Raw genomic sequence first — 19,779 nt, 5'->3', positions numbered from 1 at the left:
TGCCGTGTGCCTAGAAGGCATGTGTCTGAGAAGTTTTGCCATTCTCCTGCTGCAACCCCCCCCCAAAGGACACGTTGCAGTGCAAAGCAGTGCAAGCAACACTGGCAAAAACATGATCTCCTGAAGAAAATTAAAATATTTTGGGTTAACTTATGTTATGTACTAAGCTTGGAGCCTAGAACAATAGGCAAGTAAGATCCTAGAATGCAACAACTGATTGGCTTGCAGAAGAAGACCAATCAGGCTCCAGGAGGAAGTTAATCAGCCTATTAGGCTGGTAGGATCATAGAATGCAACAACTGATTGGCTTGCAGGAAAAGACCAATCAGGCTCCAGGAGGGAAGCAGAATCAGCCAATCAGACGGGACTCACTGTGTAAATAATCAATATAAAAACCTGAGGTTTGGGGGGCAATCAAATCACTGTTTTACAAGCTGCAATTAAGAGCATGAAATCACTACAGGACTCTGAGTATATTTCCACTTACAAGCCGTATGCGGAGTTTGCTGCTAGGCTGGTTATCTGTTGGGGAGAGTCGCCATCAGCGCACACCAACTGAATAACAAGGACCGCTTGGTAACCAGGAGGCATCCTCACAGCACGAGTCTTAACACTAAGAGCAAAAGGACAAACTGTGAACAGAATGACCAAGCTATACCAGAAGACAGAATTGCAAAAACTACTTGGAGGAGAGAACTTCCCGTTGCATCACCTCTACTCTCATTTAGGGTTGGCAAACATCCAGAATGTCCTGGACATATCTGGAATACTACAGCCGCAAGCAGTGTCCGGACAGAAATAGGCAAAATGCCTGGGAAAATCTGGATGGATGGCAACCCATGTTGGTAGTGTATTTTTTGCCGATTTCCCTCAGAAACGTCCAATTTCTTTGCAATTTTGCTCCAAAAAAAGATAGAGAAAGCTCAACAAATTTTCTGTTTGAATTTTCATTCTTTGAAATATGGCAACCCTGCTTTCATTGGTTGTAGTTGTTATTATGACTTGGTTTCTTACCCTCCCTTCAGCATGAGGTTACACCTATTTATAAATATAGTAATTTAGAAAAAAATCCAAAAGAGATTTCAATCAACAGAATAGGGTGGGTCATAAAATACATATCTAATGTGTCAAAGGCCGGGGCAAAGAGGTGTGTCTTCAGCATGTAAAGAAAACTCTGCAATGTGGGTGCCAAACGGGCCTCTGCGGAGAGGGAATTCAGTTCTTAAGTGTGTCCCTGGAGCTGCCTTCTCATTCTTCCTCTTCTATGCCTACAGAACTGTAGAGTTGGAAGGGATCACAAGGGTCATCTAGTCTAACCCATTGCAACGAAGGAATATCTTGCCCAACAGGGGGCTCAAACTCACAACCCCAAATTTAAGTCTCATGTTCTACCAGCTGAGCTATCCACCTAGTAAACATCTATAGTTTTCAGAAGAGACTGTGATTTAGGGCAGAATATCTGAAATAATCTACATAGGCTATAAGAAATTTTTCTCTCAAAGGTTTTCTCTCAAAAAAACAAAAAAGCTCTGCTGTACCTAATGTATGGAAGCCTGAAGATAAACTGACTCAGGAGGTCGGATTGATTGAAGCTTGCCATCACAGGCCAAGTCATTCACTGCAGAGAGCAAGAAGTCAGTCTGTTTACCAGTCAGGGGGACTGTTGCTACATGGGACCTGATCAGACTCTGGGAGTCAAGCAGCGACCTCGGTTGGTTATCGGATGCAGGTTGTGGCAGGACCTCCCAGAGTGGCCCCATGTCATGGACAGACCTGCTGACAACTCCTTCAGGTTACCCAGCAGGCAAGGTGAAAACAGCAGGCTAGAAAACAGGCTGCCTGGCGGATGGGTCCTTGCCTGATGCTGCACAAAACCCCAGTCCATTGTTGTTGGCATCTGTCTATCTCTAGAGGCAATGGAGTGCGCCTCCACAGGGAACTACTGGAGAACCACAGCGCCCGCTGTGGCTACAGAGACTGGTAACATGTAACTGTGACCCCCCCCCATGTTGTTTTTGCTACATTAGCAGCACTGAAGTGACCTCCCTGGGAAGCAAGCCTGGGCAGTGTGTCTGGAGGTCCAGGGCTGCCCAGATGACAAAATCTGCCCCCTCTCAGCCTCACTGATGCAGAGCAATATGCTTGGCACCAGCTTGGCTGCAGGAGTTGCAGCAGTACACAGTGCCATCCAACTGTCCTAGGTACTCTACTTCGGATTTGTGTAGGGTTTACTCCTTAGCCTTTTCCTCTCCCAAAGATGTCCTGCAAGACAGTCTATGGGAATCAATAAAAACTGGGGCCATGTTGAATCCACACTCTGCCTCTGTATGTCACTGCTCCCTCACACCTGCTTTCTAATGCCCAGTGCTTGATCCACCAAAGAAGACTATGTGGTCAAAACATTTGGCTAGTATACTTTCTATATTTTTATCTGCCTCTTTATATATCATCTTTGATACATCATCATCCTGTTTAGTTTCAATAATTTTTATCTCATCACTTATTTATTTAGACACGCTAGATATGAAAAAATAAAAGTAAGTTACAACTGGAAAATCAAGCATCAATTAAAATGCCTGCTGGAATAAAAAAAAGGGAGCAAGGAAGCCTGCCTGTCCTCAGCTGGAAGGGAGTTCCATAAATTTGGGTCCACAATACTAAATGCACGGCTCCTGGGAGCCGGTAAAGGAATGCCACCTCATTCCATTCCACTGGCCATTGCTGGGTTCTACACAGTGCAATACAAGCCAAGCAAATCTAAACAAAAACAAATCCCTGCCCGCCTTAAGGAATTTTATATCCTAAGCTTTGACAAACTGCAGGAGGCAGTGGAAGACAGGAGTGCCTGGTGTGCTCTGGTCCAGGGGGTCACGAAGAGTCGGACACGACTAAACAACTAAACAACAACAAGCTTTGACAGAAGAGAGGACAACAGAGGGAGAGGGAAACAAGCCTTTCAACCATCTAAATTGTTTACCTGAGACATGGGATACTGTCCTTCATCGTTCCTTCAGATGCCACAGTGTTTGTACTGCCTGAGAGATCTTTTAAAGATGGAAGAGGGGAAGAGGCATTTGGAAATGGAGGAATCATTTCTGCCTCGGGACTAATGATATCTTCGGCCTCACTTTGGAGGTGCACCTCTAAAGACTTAAGGAAATTAAAACCCAAGTTATTTTATGAAATCAGGGCATTTTCTGAATAAAAATAAGTAGCAGGAATAAATCTGGTCATTTCCTAGTATAGCAATCCAGAGATTCATTTGATAAGGTATAAGTTCAGTTAGAATGAAGGGGAGGAATGAATTAAGGGGAGGAATGAAAATATAATCAACACTAAATATCCTCCACAGAACTTGCCCATTAACCAACCCTCTAAAGAACTAACACAAATGGGATGGGAAGTCTTATAACCTAAGACCTGGATTTCGGGGATAACAATGGGCTTTTTGCTCTCTCTTCCTAAGCATGAGCTAGAGGGTACTTATAGCAGTTGTTCAACATATTCATCGCCATGAATTTGGGCTCCTGGGAGTTTTGTACCACTAATGTTATCTCAGAAACAGAAACACAAGGTTATTATGAAGAAAGACAGTACCACCCAGTAAAATGTTTTGCATCTGAGAATTTGATTTTGGGTTCTTGTTTTTTTAAGTAATCAACTGGCTCAAATGCAATCTGTACCCAAGGCCTTCCTATGTAACAGTTCACAGTAGTACACATGAAATAGTGTTACAATCACTGGCATATATTATATTGTATATATTTATACATTATATAGAGGAAGTTAAAACGTGCAGTCATTATTGCATTGCCTGTTTCAAACATAGTTCTGTGTTGCAACATCCCATCTCTTCCCTGACAGTTATGTACTGATATTCTCACCCTGGGCCAACAGGGGGATACTGTAGATAGTTTTCACTCAGGTCCACGTCAGTTATTTTAGGCGGGAAACCCTGGGTTGTTGTTGATACAATGTTGACAGCTGGCTCCTATAAAAGCAGGCCGGCTGAGCTGTTTGCTGTTCAGTCTGTCCAGCTTACAATAAAGAGCTGCTCTGGAGAAATCACTGTGTCGTCTGATATGTTCGCCCACAACTTAACACCATCTATCTGAAATTTTACTTGATTAACAAAATCTAAGCTTTTCACTTATGCTACATGCAACTGTGGAATATGATGTGTTTCAAAACTCCCCACCAAGCCTTGAAGTAAGCAATGCAATATATAAGCAAAACTCATGCAAACTTACTGAGATTTCAGTATTCACTTCATGCTTGCTGAATCTGTAAACAATAACATAGCCAGAGACTCCTGCTACACAAAATAGTCTACTTTCAGGGCACCAGTACATCAACTGGATGGCAAAAGGATCCTCTTCTGTGTTTTCTGGCGCTGGTTTTCCTTCTGACTTCTGCTTTTCAAAAACCTTTGAGGTTTTTAACTTGTATAACATCTGCAGTGTAACTGGAGAATATTGAAGACATCTATTATATTGCTTTAAACTAGATTAATATATGCTCATTATCTGTAAATATCACAATCTGTCTTTTCCAGTATTGTTAGATACTACAGTGAAACAGTGCAAAATGCAGCATTATTGAGTTTCATACTAGATCATATCTACTGTTATCTGTGCTCTGCTCTCAGAGAAGACGAAAAAGAGAGACATACCTTAGCAACAGGATACAGCCCTGCTCTTTTAGGGTGTATGAAAAAGAAGGTCAACCTTTCAACATAAGGAATCCTCTACCTTAAAAAAATTGAAGATCTATGATGGAATCCAATGTAGCCCTAAGAGGAGCAGGTGTGGGCAGAACAAGGTTGACTCATGCAATGGGACGTAACCCCCTCTGCACTCCCTCCAAACCTGTTCTGGGGTTTTCCCCACCCCACTAGAGCGGGTTTACTGGGTGGAGAGGAGATGGACCACGTTCCGGTTGTACAAGCAGACCACCTTCCACACACGCAAGACCTGAGTTCAATCCTGCCCATTTACTTTCTTTGCTTCTTTCTGTAATGCCTTTTAGGATAACAATAAAAAGAATGAAAATATATATACTGAAGATAGTCATACAATTCTGAGGCCATAAGATGTGCAAAGGGTGCTCAAATCTTTATCTATCACCCTACCCATCTTGTAAGCACATCAAGTTGGACACAGTTGTTCAATATATGTCTGGCTTCCATTTGAAAAGTGCAAAACTCGGGATTTTTTCTTACCACAAGTTCCTTTTCTCAAGGGAGGCATTAAATATCCTTCAGGACATTCCCTCCCCCTTTTAATCAAGGAGCAAGGCCAACTGCTGGTTGACTCATCCATGGGAAGGATCTCCAATCTGCCAGACCATCCTGGACAAAAGCAAGAACCCTAAAACCTAGGAGAAACTAATAGGAAGGCCAGCAAGGTGAATGCAGAAAAACCAGCAAGCCACACCGATAGAGGGAGAGCGCCTCAAAAGGCCTTACCTAACAACTCCCTTCATATGTCGATTGTTGAATTATTTGCATCAATCATCAACACATTTGTATGGGATACAAATGTATTTTTAGTATTTTTTCCCTGTAACACTGGTGCAATTCACAGTGTGTTCCCTAAACCCTACCTTTCCCTGATGAGGTAGGATTGCATTGGCATTTTTAGGGAACACAACTGCTGCTCAGGGGTCACACTGTATGAAATACTGTACTGTATCTCCCTTGTTCTAAACACAATTCTATGCTACGTGCTACAGGAGGTTCTTAAGTAATGTGAATTCTATCATCTTTCTTTCCCACACAACTCTGTGTCACTCAGCACTGTAATTAATTATTATTAATTAACCACAGTTCATCCTGAGGTTCCAGGGTGGGTTACAGCATTAAAACACAACATTAAAAAGGCACAGACAGTGGAGTTCCTACCGCTGCACATTCTAGCCCCTCACACAGCAAAGCATTGCTCACAACACAGATACGTGTTTCTGTGCCACGGACACAGCAACCAACCTGCTAGTCTTCTTTTTTGTTTGCAGAGCAAACAGAAAGGGTTAAAGGCATTGGAAGCGGAGTCTGAATTTGCATTCATTCATGCTACACTGTTCTCAAAAGGAATGGCAAAATTCCTTAAACAACCACCTACTTAACAAGATCCAAAACAAATGTACTTGGATGTAGTGCCAAACTTCTGTCCTAATAACATGGCAACCCAGAGTCCTGCTTGGAGTCAAGAAAGAGCCGGCTAATAGACCAAGTGTTTGAGCAGCATATGGTTCACCACTTCAACAAATCAGCCCCGAGGCTCTGCTGAATGGAGGCCATGATTACCATTGCAGACTAATTGAACTGCCTCGTTTGCAAATGTGTTGATTCTTGCTCCATGCTCTGGACAGAAGAGTGTAATTGACATGTTGGAGAAACAGCAACTGGGACTGGTGTGTGTTGGCAGCACAGACACCCTACCTTCCGAGTCTGAAGAACAATAACAGTGCCACAAATAGGGAGAGCAAGATAATTACTCCCCTCTAGTAAGCAACAAGCCCTACCATCGCTCAAAAGTGATGCGTTGCACAGGAGAGCGAAGGGGGTGTGGGAGAGAAGGAGGTGGAAGAAAGTGAGCATCCAAGAACTTGGACGGCAATGAGCCTCTTCCTCCTGCACCACTCTTCCTTTTTGGATCCAGGGATCTTCCTTTCCTCTGCCCTGCCCCTCCCCCCAGCCTTTTGACTCTGAAATTTAAGGCTTTTAAATTAAGCCCAACTGCCCAGGTTCACAAGTGCGTACTCCCACCTGCTCAAAGGTTAAAGATGGGGCAGGAGAAGATGATGAGGAAAAACGGATGCCAAACCAGTTCTGCAGGATCAAGGCTACTCTCACTGATAACAGTGTGTGGCTGATTCACTTGGAAATCAACCAATAGAAGAATTAGATACCTGTATAACCACTGTTCCACCACCACAAGCTATACTGATATGCCCCACTGCGTGCTGCCACATAGCACAGAATTAAAACAGCACTGAAATTTCCCCTTCTTCGTTTTGTTTCTTAGGGCTACAACACACGCTACATTTCATTCCAGAACCAACGGAGAGGGAATACTTGTTGTTTTCTATTTAGTGCACACACGGTCTAGATCCGTTGCGTATTTGTTGCCCCTAAAAAGGACTTACTGAGAAACTGATTTCGTTTCAAAAATAAAAGCTCATTGCAGGTTGATTCTGTATTGCCCTGCAATGGAAAACCCATGTAGGTGGTCTGGCAATAGGGGATGTCTAACACCTGCCCAATAGCACTCTGGGTGGGCATATACCAAGACTGCAACCACCACTTTTGTCTTCCTTCTCCCGGGGCATGTGCAGGGAGGAAAAGGTGTGGATAATCTAATGGGGGGATTTTCAAACACATATCAAGTAGCCACCCACCCACCCTTGTGCATGGCTAGATCTAGAATCAAGCAAGATTGAAAGCGGCATGTTGAGGGCAAACATGAAAACTACATTTCTGTGCTACAAACTTAGATAGCATGTATGCAACCTAGCTGTACCCAGGCTCTTTTTTTAGCCTATATATAATTCAGAGAACTTGTGAGGGAACGAAAGCAGAGTAGCACAGGGCAGTATCAAACTAAGCAGTTCTGCTGGCTGAGCTACAGAACTTCCCCTCCCTCTCCTCTCTCTGCATGCTTCCTAAATCTGTTTTGGATTTCCCCCCAACGCTCTGCAGCGGATTAAGAAGACATGTGGGAAGAGGACAGGGAGGGGACGTTCCATTGCACAGCCAAAAGCGCTTGCGCTAGTGCAGCTCTTCAGCTGAATTCCAGCCATAATAATTTTCATAAACTAATGCCTTTCCAGAGCATAAAAGCCCTGATTCATCATCCCTCTCTAAATCCATAATTTCCCTTGCAATGGGATAACAGTTCAACCCCATGCATTGCTCAGAAGTAATTCATGCTGGGTTCAGTGAGGTTTACTCCCAGGTAAGCGTGTGTAAAAACTAGGTGTCATTTGAATGTTTCACTTGATCACCCTGTCCCTAGAAACAGAATTCCTCTACCTTGAAAAATACCTTGAGATGTTGAAAGGTTGGCCATCTCTGGTTTGGAATTAAAAAGAAAACAACATATATACATTTCAGGATTTCTTATTTTGTCACCCTGGAGCATGATGTCACAGAAACGGGAGGCAAAGGGGAACAAATGGCTTTGGACAAAGAAACCCCACAGTGATGTGGATCTCCTTCCACCAACATTCTCACTGAAATGTCGGGAATCAATTTCATTCCATTCGTTACATTAATCCTATCCTTTCAATAACAAACAAATTAAACAAATATTTTGTTTAATCCCATCCTTTCAATAATGAACAAATTAAACAATTATTTCCTTTAAATTTGTAGCATGCAGTTATTAATGGTTTAAAAATTGTGTTTTGGCACTTACTGGCAGAAGCATCCCAAAATTTCACTGTTCCATCTGCATGACTTAAAAAGAATAGATTAAAAGTCAATTAAAACAAAGTACAGAACAGTTAACCTTTTAGTAAGGCTGTGTACAAACTGAAGCTTTAAAGACCACTAAGAACACATTTCTTCCCTCAAAGAATTCTGGGCATTCTAGTTTAACCCTTCATAGAGTTACAACAGACTACAGTGGCTAGGATTCTTTGAGGGAAAGAAGAAGAATTCTATTATTTATACCCTGCCCATCTGCTTCACATGTGCTTTAAAGCTCCAGTTTGTACACAGCCTAAACGTCACATATATACCAAGGCCCCTGCAGATGTCCTATATATTGCACATTCATGATCATTTGTGCTCATGGTGCTATTGGGGCAGTCAAATGCAATCTCACTTTCAATACTGTTTGCAGCAGCAAATGTTTTGGGCAGTCAGACTGCTTCTTTTCCAATCAGTGCATATCCTGCAACTTCATGCTGAAGTCCATCCACATATCAATAATGAGGAAACACTGTATAAACGCTAATAAAGAACAATTAAATCCGCCATGAATTCACTATTATTGTGTTAAGCCAGGCACCCCCAAACTCAGCCCTCCAGCTGTTTTGGAACTACAACTCCCATCATCCCTAGCTAACAAGAGCAGTGGTCAGGGATGATAGGAGTTGTAGTCCCGAAACAGCTGGAGGGCCGAGTTTGGGGGTGCCCATGTTAAGCACATGCTGCGGAACACACCTGCAGTACTGTACTGGAGGGGCCCTCGGTCTCCCTGCAGTGAGGGAGACAGACTGAACACAGCTGGTAAGTCATCGCAACAGCCAGTCCTTGTTAAGCAGCTGTGAAGAGCCTAGCTGCCTCACATCTTTCAGCTCTTCATTAAAGCATGGAAAGTCTGAGCTCTGAAAACTGGGACAAGAAGCCTAGAAGTCAATTTGTGAATCACCAGAGACAACCCCCGAGGACAGCTAGCAAGATCAAGGGGAAATCAGAAACTGGTTGGGTCCGTAAACGGGTCCACCACTTCTTCAGTAAGCAGCATCCTATAATAGCAGCTTCCTTACCCTGTTATGATAATTTCAGGATACGTCTGTGCTCCGAGGTTCCATGCTCCGCCACTGATAGGCCACTCCTAAACACCATCAGAGGAGTTACATTTAGAATACTGAAATGATGCATTTTATTTCCAGGAAAGTGACAACTTACAGCTGTATATATGTTAGTGTGTCAGCTGCAGTATGTAGGTGTGTCATGTGAATGTTGCGTGTGCTCCTCCCAGGGCTGGAAAGGGGTTCGTTTAACCTCTGGTTAGCTAGTAAAATTGAATTACTGTGTAGTGAAATGCTGCATGTCTAAAAAGCGTTTCACCAACATGAAAAGTTTGGAAAGCTCTGCACTATACCTTTAAAGCATGGGTAGGCAAACTAAGGTCCGGGGGCCGGATCTGGCCCAATCGCCTTCTAAATCTGGCCCGCAGATGGTCTGGGAATCAGCGTGTTTTTACATGAGTAGAATGTGTCCTTTTATTTAAAATGCATCTCTGAGTTATTTATGGGGCCTGCCTGGTGTTTTTACATGAGTAGAATGTGTGCTTTTATTTAAAATGCATCTCTGGATTATTTGTGGGGATAGGAATTCGTTCATATTTTTTTTCCAAAATATAGTCCGGCCCCCCACAAGGTCTGAGGGGAAGTGGACCGGCCCCCTCCTGAAAAAGTTTGCTGACCCCTGCTTTAAAGCACACTCATTCTCTCTCCCCCAAAGGATTCTGGGCACTGTAGTTTCTTAAGGGTTGTTGGGAAGTGTGAGGGGTAAAGCTAAAAATAAACTTTGGTCATCATTCAACTATAGCTGCTGTCTTTGTGCTTTAGGGCCAGATTCCAGTGCTTGCTTTTAAGCCCTAAATTGGGTGGTTCCTATGTACGTCCAGGAGGGCTCTCTCTCTCTCTCTCTCTCTCTCTCATATGTTCCTCCTATCCCCCTGAGACTTGAGGGAGAAGCTATGCTCTGTGTTCTATCTTTCAACCCAGTAAAACAAGCAAAGAAGAAGCACAAACCATTGGGAAGATGCTTTCAAAAGAAACCTGCTTGGCCACATTCCTAACTGCATTACATCATCAACTAATAAGTTTTATTTTTAAAAGCTTGTACTGTAAAGCAGACAGTATAGTCTGGAGGCTTTATACAGAAGACTGTGCCAATAAATATACAGTTCTGCTTCAATAGAATGCACCCAACTTTTCCTCTTTTTACCTTATTGCTGTATCCTTGCTTCTTATGCTTAGCGCCTATGGAATATAGCACAGGAATCAAATCGGGAGGACAGTCAGCAAAATAGTCTGTGCAGGTAACTGGTGATTCATGAATGTCCATGGGATAAGGATTTTCAAATATTGGAAAGCTATTTGAGAAAGATATTTTATGGGATTGCATTAGCTCACCTTTTAAAGCAGAAAATTATGTAATACATAAAGTTTACTAAAATAAAACATACTGGCAATCTATGGGAGGAATTTTTTTAAAAAAAAATCATTGACAGCTTATCAGAACTTTTAAAAAGATAAATTGAACATAAATTGAACATAAATTCCACTATAAGGCAGTTTTGCCTCTATTTAATCAGAGTGACGGGAACCAAGTTAACGCAACAAAATGAGGGACCGGTCTTCATTCTCTTTCAATTCTTTGCAAAGACCTGAGGTGGCAAGACTAAAGAGAGTAGGATAAGCAAGAAAGTTATGGAAAAAACCATAGAAAAAACAACAGTCACAAACATATGTAATAAAAGCAGTACATTTATCATTTGGAACTTTAATCCCAGAATATTTTCTTCCCACCTCCCTTTAAATGGGAAAATGGAAAACAAATAACTCAACAAGCTTCGGAAAGGCACATAAAAAGTGATTACACAGCAAGAGACTCTAAATTATGTGCTTATGTAATTACGTAAAGATGGATTTTACACAATTACAGATGGAAACTGAGCCTGTTTATTGTTTAACACATGATGGCTTGTCTTTGTTATTCTATATTTCCAAGCTTGGATAAAATAAATAAATAAAGCTGACCTTCACTCAAACGAGTAGCAGCATCCTGCAGACCATATACTTACTTGCTTTGAGTCAGATCGACGACAATGAGATCTTTTTCCAATAGTACAACTACGGCGTAGGGTTCTTGCACTTCTAAGAATCAAGAATTAAGCACATATATTAGTGAACTAGGACATTAAATAATAACCAGATCATATATATTCACAAAATGAAGGATTTTAGGCAGGGTTCTGAACAGCTGAAGAGGGTTTTCCAAACTGAAACAAATGCTATTAAACTACATTCCTACTGATGCGGATAAGACTTCCCTGTGAAGGAAAGGGGAAGATTTATAATGGGAAAAGGGAGAGAAAGGGTATGGATGTGGGAAACGCGAACGGAACTATTGGACTGTAAGTTATGTAGCTGCCTTATGAGCTGTACCGTGAGTTGAAATTTATGCTGTTGTTAATTATGGTTTGGAAAAATTAATAAAATGATTTTTAAAAAGGAAAAAGCCTGTTTGGAACACTGATGGGGAGATGATGTAAACTTGATTGTTATGAACTTATAAATTTGTCTTTAGTATAAAGACAAGGAGTGACGCCTCAATGCCTTTGACTTGTGCTGTATCAGGAAGATTTGGGGCATCACATGGCAGGACAGAGTCTCAGACAACAATGTGCTCTCCCAAGCCCAAATTCCCAGCATGTTCATGCTCCTGTCTCAGCAATATCTATGTCGGCTTGGCCATGTCCACAAAATGGAAGATGTCAGGGCCCCAAAGACATGTTCTACAGGGAGCTGGCTTCAGGCACCAGGCCCACTGGCAGACCAACTCTGCATTTCAAAGATGTCTGCAAACATGATGTGAAGACTGGCAACATTAACCCCGCAGTGTAGGAATCCCTTGCAGACGACTGCAGCGCTTGGAGACAGTCAAGTTGTGTATCTGCAGCAGTGACCAGAGGAGGAATAACCATTGGGAGGAGTACAGAAAGAAGTACAGTCGTACCTTGGAAGCCCGTTCGACTTCCAAAATGTTTAAAAACCAAAGTTCCTGCAGCCAATTGGAAGCCGTGGAAGCCCAGTCGGACATTCGGCTTCCAAAAATAGTTTGCAAACCGTAACACGCACTTCTGGGTTTGCGGCGTTTGGGAACTAAGCTGTTCACCAAGGTACGACTGTACAGAAAGAAGAAACACCATGGTACACCTGAATCGGCACAATTGGATGGCTTTATCTGCCCCAGCTGCAACAAACCATGTCTCTCCCATATCGGTCTCTAGAGCCACAGCAGGAGCTGTAACTCTCCAACTTCATCCCCAAAGGTCCACTCTTCCATTGTCTCCTGAGACAGACAGATGCCAACCAACCAGTTTTCATTGGAGCACCTTTTATTCATGTGGGGCATTGAAGAACTGTGGTGCCGCCTAGGTACTCACCATGCAATCCAGAAAATCCACATTGGAAGCATATTACATTGTCCCGCTGCCACATGTGGCCCAAACTACACAGAAGTACTTTTTATGGTAACTCTGCTGTTATGGCACATACAGATCAGATTTGATACACACACTTAAATTGAGGGACACTTCAGTAACTTTGGACAATATTAGTATGAACAAACTCTCTGCTCCACACATTCCCATAGACAAGGCACAAAAATTGGCGGCTCAGCAAAATCCTAGACCAGCTGTGGGTGGCAGAACCTTTGAGACTGGAATTATTGGAGGATTTTTTTTCAACCCTGCTATCTTTGGTCTCTCAGCTTTACTGTGAGTACAAGGTCCCTACTTGCTTTCAGACCTCTGGCTAAGATTGTAACACAAACACGCTCACCATTTGGGTACGGAGTTTCACAAAGAGTTAAAAAGTCGACAATGGGATGATCCATTTCAAGTACTGTAATTGCTTTTCCATGCATGATTGTCAGACTAGGTCTTCTCCAAGGTTTGTCATAAGAAAGTCCACCAGAAAAAATGATAAAAGGCTCACTATATTGGGAAGAAATGGAAAAAAAAATGATTGTTTCAGATTTTTGCACTGACTTTCAGCCCAAATATTTTTGCAAGTTGCAAAAAAGGAATTCTGTCTGTATGTAAATTGTGATTAAATTCTAAGGGCTCACACTGATCTTTATAGGGTTCTGGAACTGAGTCGCGAAAAGATTTAATTATGAAGCTGCCTGATACAAGTCAGGCCACCGGTCCATTTATCCCAGGACTGCCTGCTGTTTTTAGCAGCTCTGCTTCAAGCAAATTATTTTCTAGCACTTTCATGTGGAAATATGCTGGGAGGTGAGGCTAGGGGCCCTCCGCCTTAAGGCCTGCAAGACAGAAACTTTTAGGACAACTATTCCAGAAGGTACGAAGGGGATGTCCACAGCACATTCATAGGCTTTAAAGAGGTTCCCTAGACCTATGTTTTAAAACGGGGCAGAGTCTAGCTGGGAATGTGTGGTGTTGTTTTTCTGAGAGTGGACATGGAACCTACAGCATTCTGCCAGTCTCTGTGTTCCAGAAACAGCATGTATGGGAGGTTCAGCACAGCTACTAATGTGATCAAGCTTCCAGCACAGTAAAGGGCAATGTGGGGGGAAAACCCTACTTACCTATTTTTACAGGTCTTGTATTCTACTTTAAGAATTGGTTTGCAAGATTCAACTTTTTTCCCATCTCGTTGAATCTTACCTGTTAAAAGTTCACACAGAAATAGCAAATTTATTTTACCTTAAGGCGTTTGCAAAAATCACAACTGCTTGTACTGGCTATTAAATTCAGGGTTATTCTTTAAGAACCAGGGTGGAAACAATAACCTACTGTGGATTAAAAAAAACATTCCACGTGATTATCTGTAGATTCCAACCATTCAATGAGCCAGATTTTGCCTGGAATGGGTGTCCGGTGGGAGGCAACATTTACATATAAAATACAAGGTGTGACCGGAAAGTTCAGTGAACAGTCACAGAGATCGGAAAGCAAGAAATATTTGAACATACATGCCTTACAGACCTTCAAAGTAGGTCCCCTCTGATACAGTGCATCGTTGACAAAGTTCATAGAACTGTTGGAAACTTCTGGAGAAGTCCTCTTTCTGTACTGCATTGTTCCCTTGTCACAGCAGCTTGGACGTGTGAAATGTTGGAAAATCTGTGCCCTTTCAGTACAGATTTCAGTTTTGGAAAAAGAAAGAAATCCGGTGGGGCCAGATCAGGAGAATATGGAGGGTGGGACAACTCAGTAACGATTTCACACAGAATATGCAATTCTTCCGCCATCATTCGGATGGACAAATGCTGATCCCACATCAATAACTCATGAACTCATTTCTGTTCATGAGTTTGCTGCTGTTCTGCTCATCAATGGTCTGCCAGACTGAGGGTCATCTTCGATGGTTTGCCACCCTTCATGGAAACACTTAAACCACTCATACACTTTCTTTCGAGTTACAGCTTCATCTCTGTACACTATTGTGAGCATTTTGTGGGTTTCCAATGCTGGTTGCATGTTCGAATATTTCTCGCTGTCCGATTTCTGTGACCATTCACCGAACTTTCCGGTCACACCTTGTAGATATGGGGAATCTTAGGCCCTCTGTATGCTGCTGAACTACAACTCTCATCCCTAGCCAATCGCCATGCTTGCTGGGCTGATAGGAGTTGTAGTTCAACAACGTCTGGAGGGCCAAAGGTTCCCCACACCTGGTCAAAAGGAAACCAGGCCAGGCAGTTCATCCAGAGATGGATGCGGTGTCCTGAGCTAAGAAGAACAGATAGGTGCTGATAAACCAATTTCTGTGGCCTGAACTCAGAAACTGCTGCAATTCTCCATCCTTGAAGGCAAAGCTTGACCTATTTATCCCAAATATTTAGACTAAAAGAAGGGTGCATGGTTCTCTGCTGGGATATATCCCAAGAACAGCTGGTGCAGTCTGCACCTCATACGGGACCCATCCCTGGAGATTTTCTCTCTTTTCAGAGATGGTGGGGGTATTCATTCCCCTGACATATTCTTTACAATGGCAATCGAGATTAGGTGAAGCAGCTACAACATAAAATTAGGTAAATGGTGCAATGAAAATCCCACTTCAAATGTAGAAATCCTTCTATTGCATTTCATTGAATTATCAGGGTAATCAATTCTGTACAGCAAATTGCTTCTTTCCCCAAGAAAACAATCTGCACACTATTTACCTACTTTCTAGAAGTTCAAGATTATGGTCACAGTTCTGTGTGACCAATTAGGGTTTAGTGTCTGCCCCCCCATAACTTACCGTGTGGAACAATTATCTGGAAAGGTCTGCTTTGACTTTTTAGATTCCACAAAGTCAAGCTGCCATCAGAATGACTACACATAAACTGCTTCCCTTCATTATGCCATCCAATAGAATGAATAGCCTAAAAAACAATTAAAAAATATTAGCAATGACAGGCAAAATAGTCTATATCTGACAATAAAACCATTATACCTTAGAATTACAGAAGCTTAAAATATCCTCTCTATTTTACCATCCAAATGCCATAATTTAGCTCTAGGGAACATGTACACATAAAACCAAAACGATACAAAATAAGCTACTTATAAGAAACATTTTTCACAAGTATTCTGCTAATATAGATCAGTTCCATATTACTATTTTATTTATACAGTTGTACCTTGGATCTCAAACGCCTTGGCTCCTGAACAAATCGGCTCCCGAATGATCGAAACCTGAAAGTGAGTGTTCCGATTTTTGAATGATTTTCGGAAGCTGAACATCCGGCACTTCTGCAGCTTCCGATTGGCTGCAGGATGCTCCTGCAGCCACTCAGAAGCCGTGCTTTGGTTTCCAAATGTTTTGGAAGTCGAACGGACTTCCGGAACAGATTCTGTTCGACTTCCAAGGTATGACTGTAGTCCACTTTTCAAACTAATTGTCTAAAGTGTCCTACATGGAAATAAACATCGTAGGCAGGATTCACCTAAAGCACCATAGAATCATAGAATGGTAGAGTTGGAAGGGACCCCGAGAGTCATCTAGTCCACCCCTCTGCAATGCAGGAATCTCAGCCAAGGCATCCATGAGAGATGGCCATCCAACCTCTGCTTAAAAGCCTCCAAGGAGGAGTGTCCACAGTCAAATAGCTCTTACTGTCAAAAAGCATTTCCTCAAGCTTAGTCAGAAACTCTTATCAGTGGAAGCCCAATGCACTGAATTTCATCAGTTGAAGCCCTATGAAAGGAACCTGGCTTATGCAATGGGATTTCCCCCTCTCTCCTCCCCCCCGCAAAATTAGCTCAGGGTGGTGGTGTCCAGAGAGCGGAACAATGCACAAGGGGAAGACACACTCGACTAAAAACAGGGAGGAGGGAGCCTGCTTTACCTCTTGGGTAGGAAATTCAGCATGGTCCAGCTCCTGGTACCCACCCATCAAACCTTTGCTAATGAAGGGCAAATGGTATGGCCTTCACCACTGATCTTGAAAGGCCAGGCAGGGTCACACAGGCAAAAGTGCTCCTTAAGACTCCAGACTGCTTAGGGATGGGAAAGTTCTTACCAAAATTTTAATTCTGACCAGACATGAGCAGGTAGTAAAGGTAAAGGACCCCTGGCAGTTAAGCCTAGTCGCAGACGACTCTGGGGTTGCAGTGCTCATCTCGCTTTACAGGCCAAGGGAGCTGGCGTTTGTCCACCAACAGTTTTTCCGGGTCATGGGGCCAGCATGACTAAGCCGCTTCTGGCGCAATGGAACACCAAAACCAGAGCAGCGCACAGAAATGCTGCTTACCTTCCTGCTGCAGCAGTACCTATTTATTTACTTTCACAGACGTGCTTTTGAACTGCTAGGTTGGCAGGAGCTGGGACAGAGCTGGGACAGAGCAAAGGGAGCTCACCCTGTCGCGGGGATTCGAACCGCCGACCTTCTGATCGGCAAGCCCAAGAGACTCAGTGGTTTAGACCACAGTGCCACCAGTGTCCCTAAATAGTATCAGCTGTTGTTTAGTCGTTTAGTCGTGTCCGACTCTTCGTGACCCCATGGACCAGAGCACGCCAGGTATCAGTAAGGCAATACAAATAAAGTGAAAGTTATGACTGCCTTCCTTTGAGAAGCCTGTATAAGCTTTTTAATATATAAATTCACAACAATTCAAGCAGTCATTCATACAGGAAGTAATCAACACAGAACCAAATCTTAACCAAATCTACTTAGACCCCCTGACACAACTACAGTAACGGTACACATTTTTGAAAATGGACCCCTTTTAACTAATAGCATTTTTGCAACACACCCAAACATTTGGGTTGTGCTTTTAAAGTAAATATAAATAGCTTACCTCATCGTAGTATAGTCTTAAATCTGCTCTTTTGGATCTCAAGTCCCAGAATACCACAGTCCCATTTTCATAGCCTATCAACAGCTAAGGGGGGGGGGGGGAGAAAACAAAACAATTATGTTTTCAAGTTATAATTATCTTATGATTTACTACACAGTTTAGAATCAATATTTGTACTGTATCATGCTGTAATATTATATTGGCTAACTAATCAGTCAGTTCATAAGCACAAAAAATTTAACTGACTTAAAAAAAAACCTCGAGTTTTATCAAGCACTAATATACACAAGACAAAATCCACAAGTAAATAAATGCTTCCAGTTAAATAAAATTATGTTTTTGTCTCACAGAAGACAGTTGAAGCACATTGCTTAGTATATAATAGTATACTACATATAGCCTGGTTCGCACATCATGCTAAGCCAAACTTTGAGTGTTCTTAGCTACAGCTTACAGTTAGTGAGGAGAGAGCGCTTAAGCACAAGCCCAGGTTAGGACAGAACACTTAGTCAAACTTTGGGCTCAACCACACTTCTGCTTGTTCTGCTGTTTTTGCATGGGGTGGAAAACGCTCTTTACCACTGAACCAGCACAAACAGCAAATGGGTTCTCCATGGATTGAGGTTTACTCCGATTCAGCAGTAAAGAGTAGCTTTTCCTGGAGAAAGTGGCAGGGCAAATTGAAAACTGCATGGAGCTGTGTTTTCTAGGCATGTGACAGCAAAGTGGGATGAGCCCTCTGACTTAGTTCAGTCTGGGGTAGTATCAAAAAGGAAGCAAAGTGGGGGAAGGGAGAAGCAAAGCGGCTGCAAACTCCTCTCCAGGAGTCCAGACGCTTGTGAAGTCTCACTATGTTGTAGTTTGTGAACCAGGGGGTAGTAGTTCAACAATTCTTACATAAGGCTATTCCCTGGAGGAAAAGGGTTGGAGTGACAAAAGTAAAATACTGTAGTTCCTCTTACTCACTTTCCCTTCATCTCTTGGGCTATCGCTTAGGTGCACCACGGGGCCAGGGTGAGTCTTTGTGGATCTGCAAATCAAAACCAACACTATGAAAAACTGAGTAAAATGGATTTTTTTTACCTTGTAGGCCAAATGGGCAATATTAAAGGAAGTCGCCCCAAATGTTGTGGATATTGTGATATAACTGAACTGAGTATAATCCTAACTGTGGGTGGAAAGTGGCGATTATACTCAAAATCAGCCTCGTTGACAGAAGGCAATGAATTAAAAGAGGGTGGGGAGCTGTCATGAGCAAATTGGTGGAAAACATTATTAAAAGAGAGAATCATTAAACATACAGAAGAATAAGCCTTGTCAAGGAAGAATCAGCTTGGCTTCTGCAAAGCAAAGTTCTGCATTTCCCTACCTTTAAGTCTATGTTTGTTTCTTATACAAACAATAATTATTCAGTGCAAAGTCAACATAGATCTTTTTTGGAAGTCCTTGATTTCTGTTAATTCTAGATTAACAGAAGATTTTTCTTGGGGTGGAAATAGACACATGAAAATACATTTGTTGAAAATACTTTTTATGGATGCGAGTGAGGAAGATTAAAAACATACCTCAAGGCAGCACATATAATAGACAGAGACTGGTATTCATAAAAAAAAAAACAGAAAAACACCAGCAAATAGAAAACTGGTGAATTAAAAACTTACAGTTCTATGGCCTTGTTCCACATGATAACGTATCCAGAAAGTATAAACGACTCAATGTTCACAATGTGAGTATTCCCTCTCTCTGTTCCAACATAGAGCCATTTGCTTTGGAATGGTAAGTGACAGAAAGTAATTCTGTATTTGGAAAAATACAATGACGTTATGGATACAAATACAGTGACAACAGTTTGTTTTCACATGCACAAATCATACCAGGTTGCAGCAGTTAAATTGGAGCTTTTCCAGTATGTATAGGAAAAATTGAGATTATCGTTCTAGACAAGCTCTCCTGGTAAGGAGTAAATAATTATTCAGTATTTTGGTGAAGGTTCTACATC

At 42.2% G+C, this 19,779-nt stretch overlaps 1 protein-coding gene across 2 annotated transcripts in view; it reads right to left on the bottom strand.

The window, feature by feature from the left end:
* Positions 1-19,779, bottom strand: part of STXBP5L (syntaxin binding protein 5L) — a 62,366-nt gene that overhangs the window by 23,321 nt on the left and 19,266 nt on the right. For both annotated transcript variants that reach the window (XM_083419537.1, XM_083419538.1), the window contains exons 5-17: positions 19,442-19,576; positions 18,747-18,810; positions 17,781-17,864; positions 15,739-15,862; positions 14,078-14,156; positions 13,306-13,460; positions 11,544-11,616; positions 10,685-10,832; positions 9,496-9,563; positions 8,418-8,458; positions 4,251-4,465; positions 2,978-3,150; positions 488-613 (exon numbers count right to left, since the gene is read on the bottom strand). In XM_083419537.1, the coding sequence (XP_083275663.1) occupies positions 488-613; positions 2,978-3,150; positions 4,251-4,465; positions 8,418-8,458; positions 9,496-9,563; positions 10,685-10,832; positions 11,544-11,616; positions 13,306-13,460; positions 14,078-14,156; positions 15,739-15,862; positions 17,781-17,864; positions 18,747-18,810; positions 19,442-19,576 (1,485 nt within the window). The remainder of the gene's footprint in view (positions 1-487; positions 614-2,977; positions 3,151-4,250; positions 4,466-8,417; positions 8,459-9,495; positions 9,564-10,684; positions 10,833-11,543; positions 11,617-13,305; positions 13,461-14,077; positions 14,157-15,738; positions 15,863-17,780; positions 17,865-18,746; positions 18,811-19,441; positions 19,577-19,779) is intronic.

The sequence above is a fragment of the Podarcis tiliguerta genome, assembly GCF_965153285.1.
Source record: "Podarcis tiliguerta genome assembly, chromosome: 17".
NCBI lineage: Eukaryota > Metazoa > Chordata > Lepidosauria > Squamata > Lacertidae > Podarcis > Podarcis tiliguerta.
The sequence above is the reverse complement of the archived record's forward strand: the minus strand, read 5'-3'. Positions and strand labels throughout refer to the sequence as shown.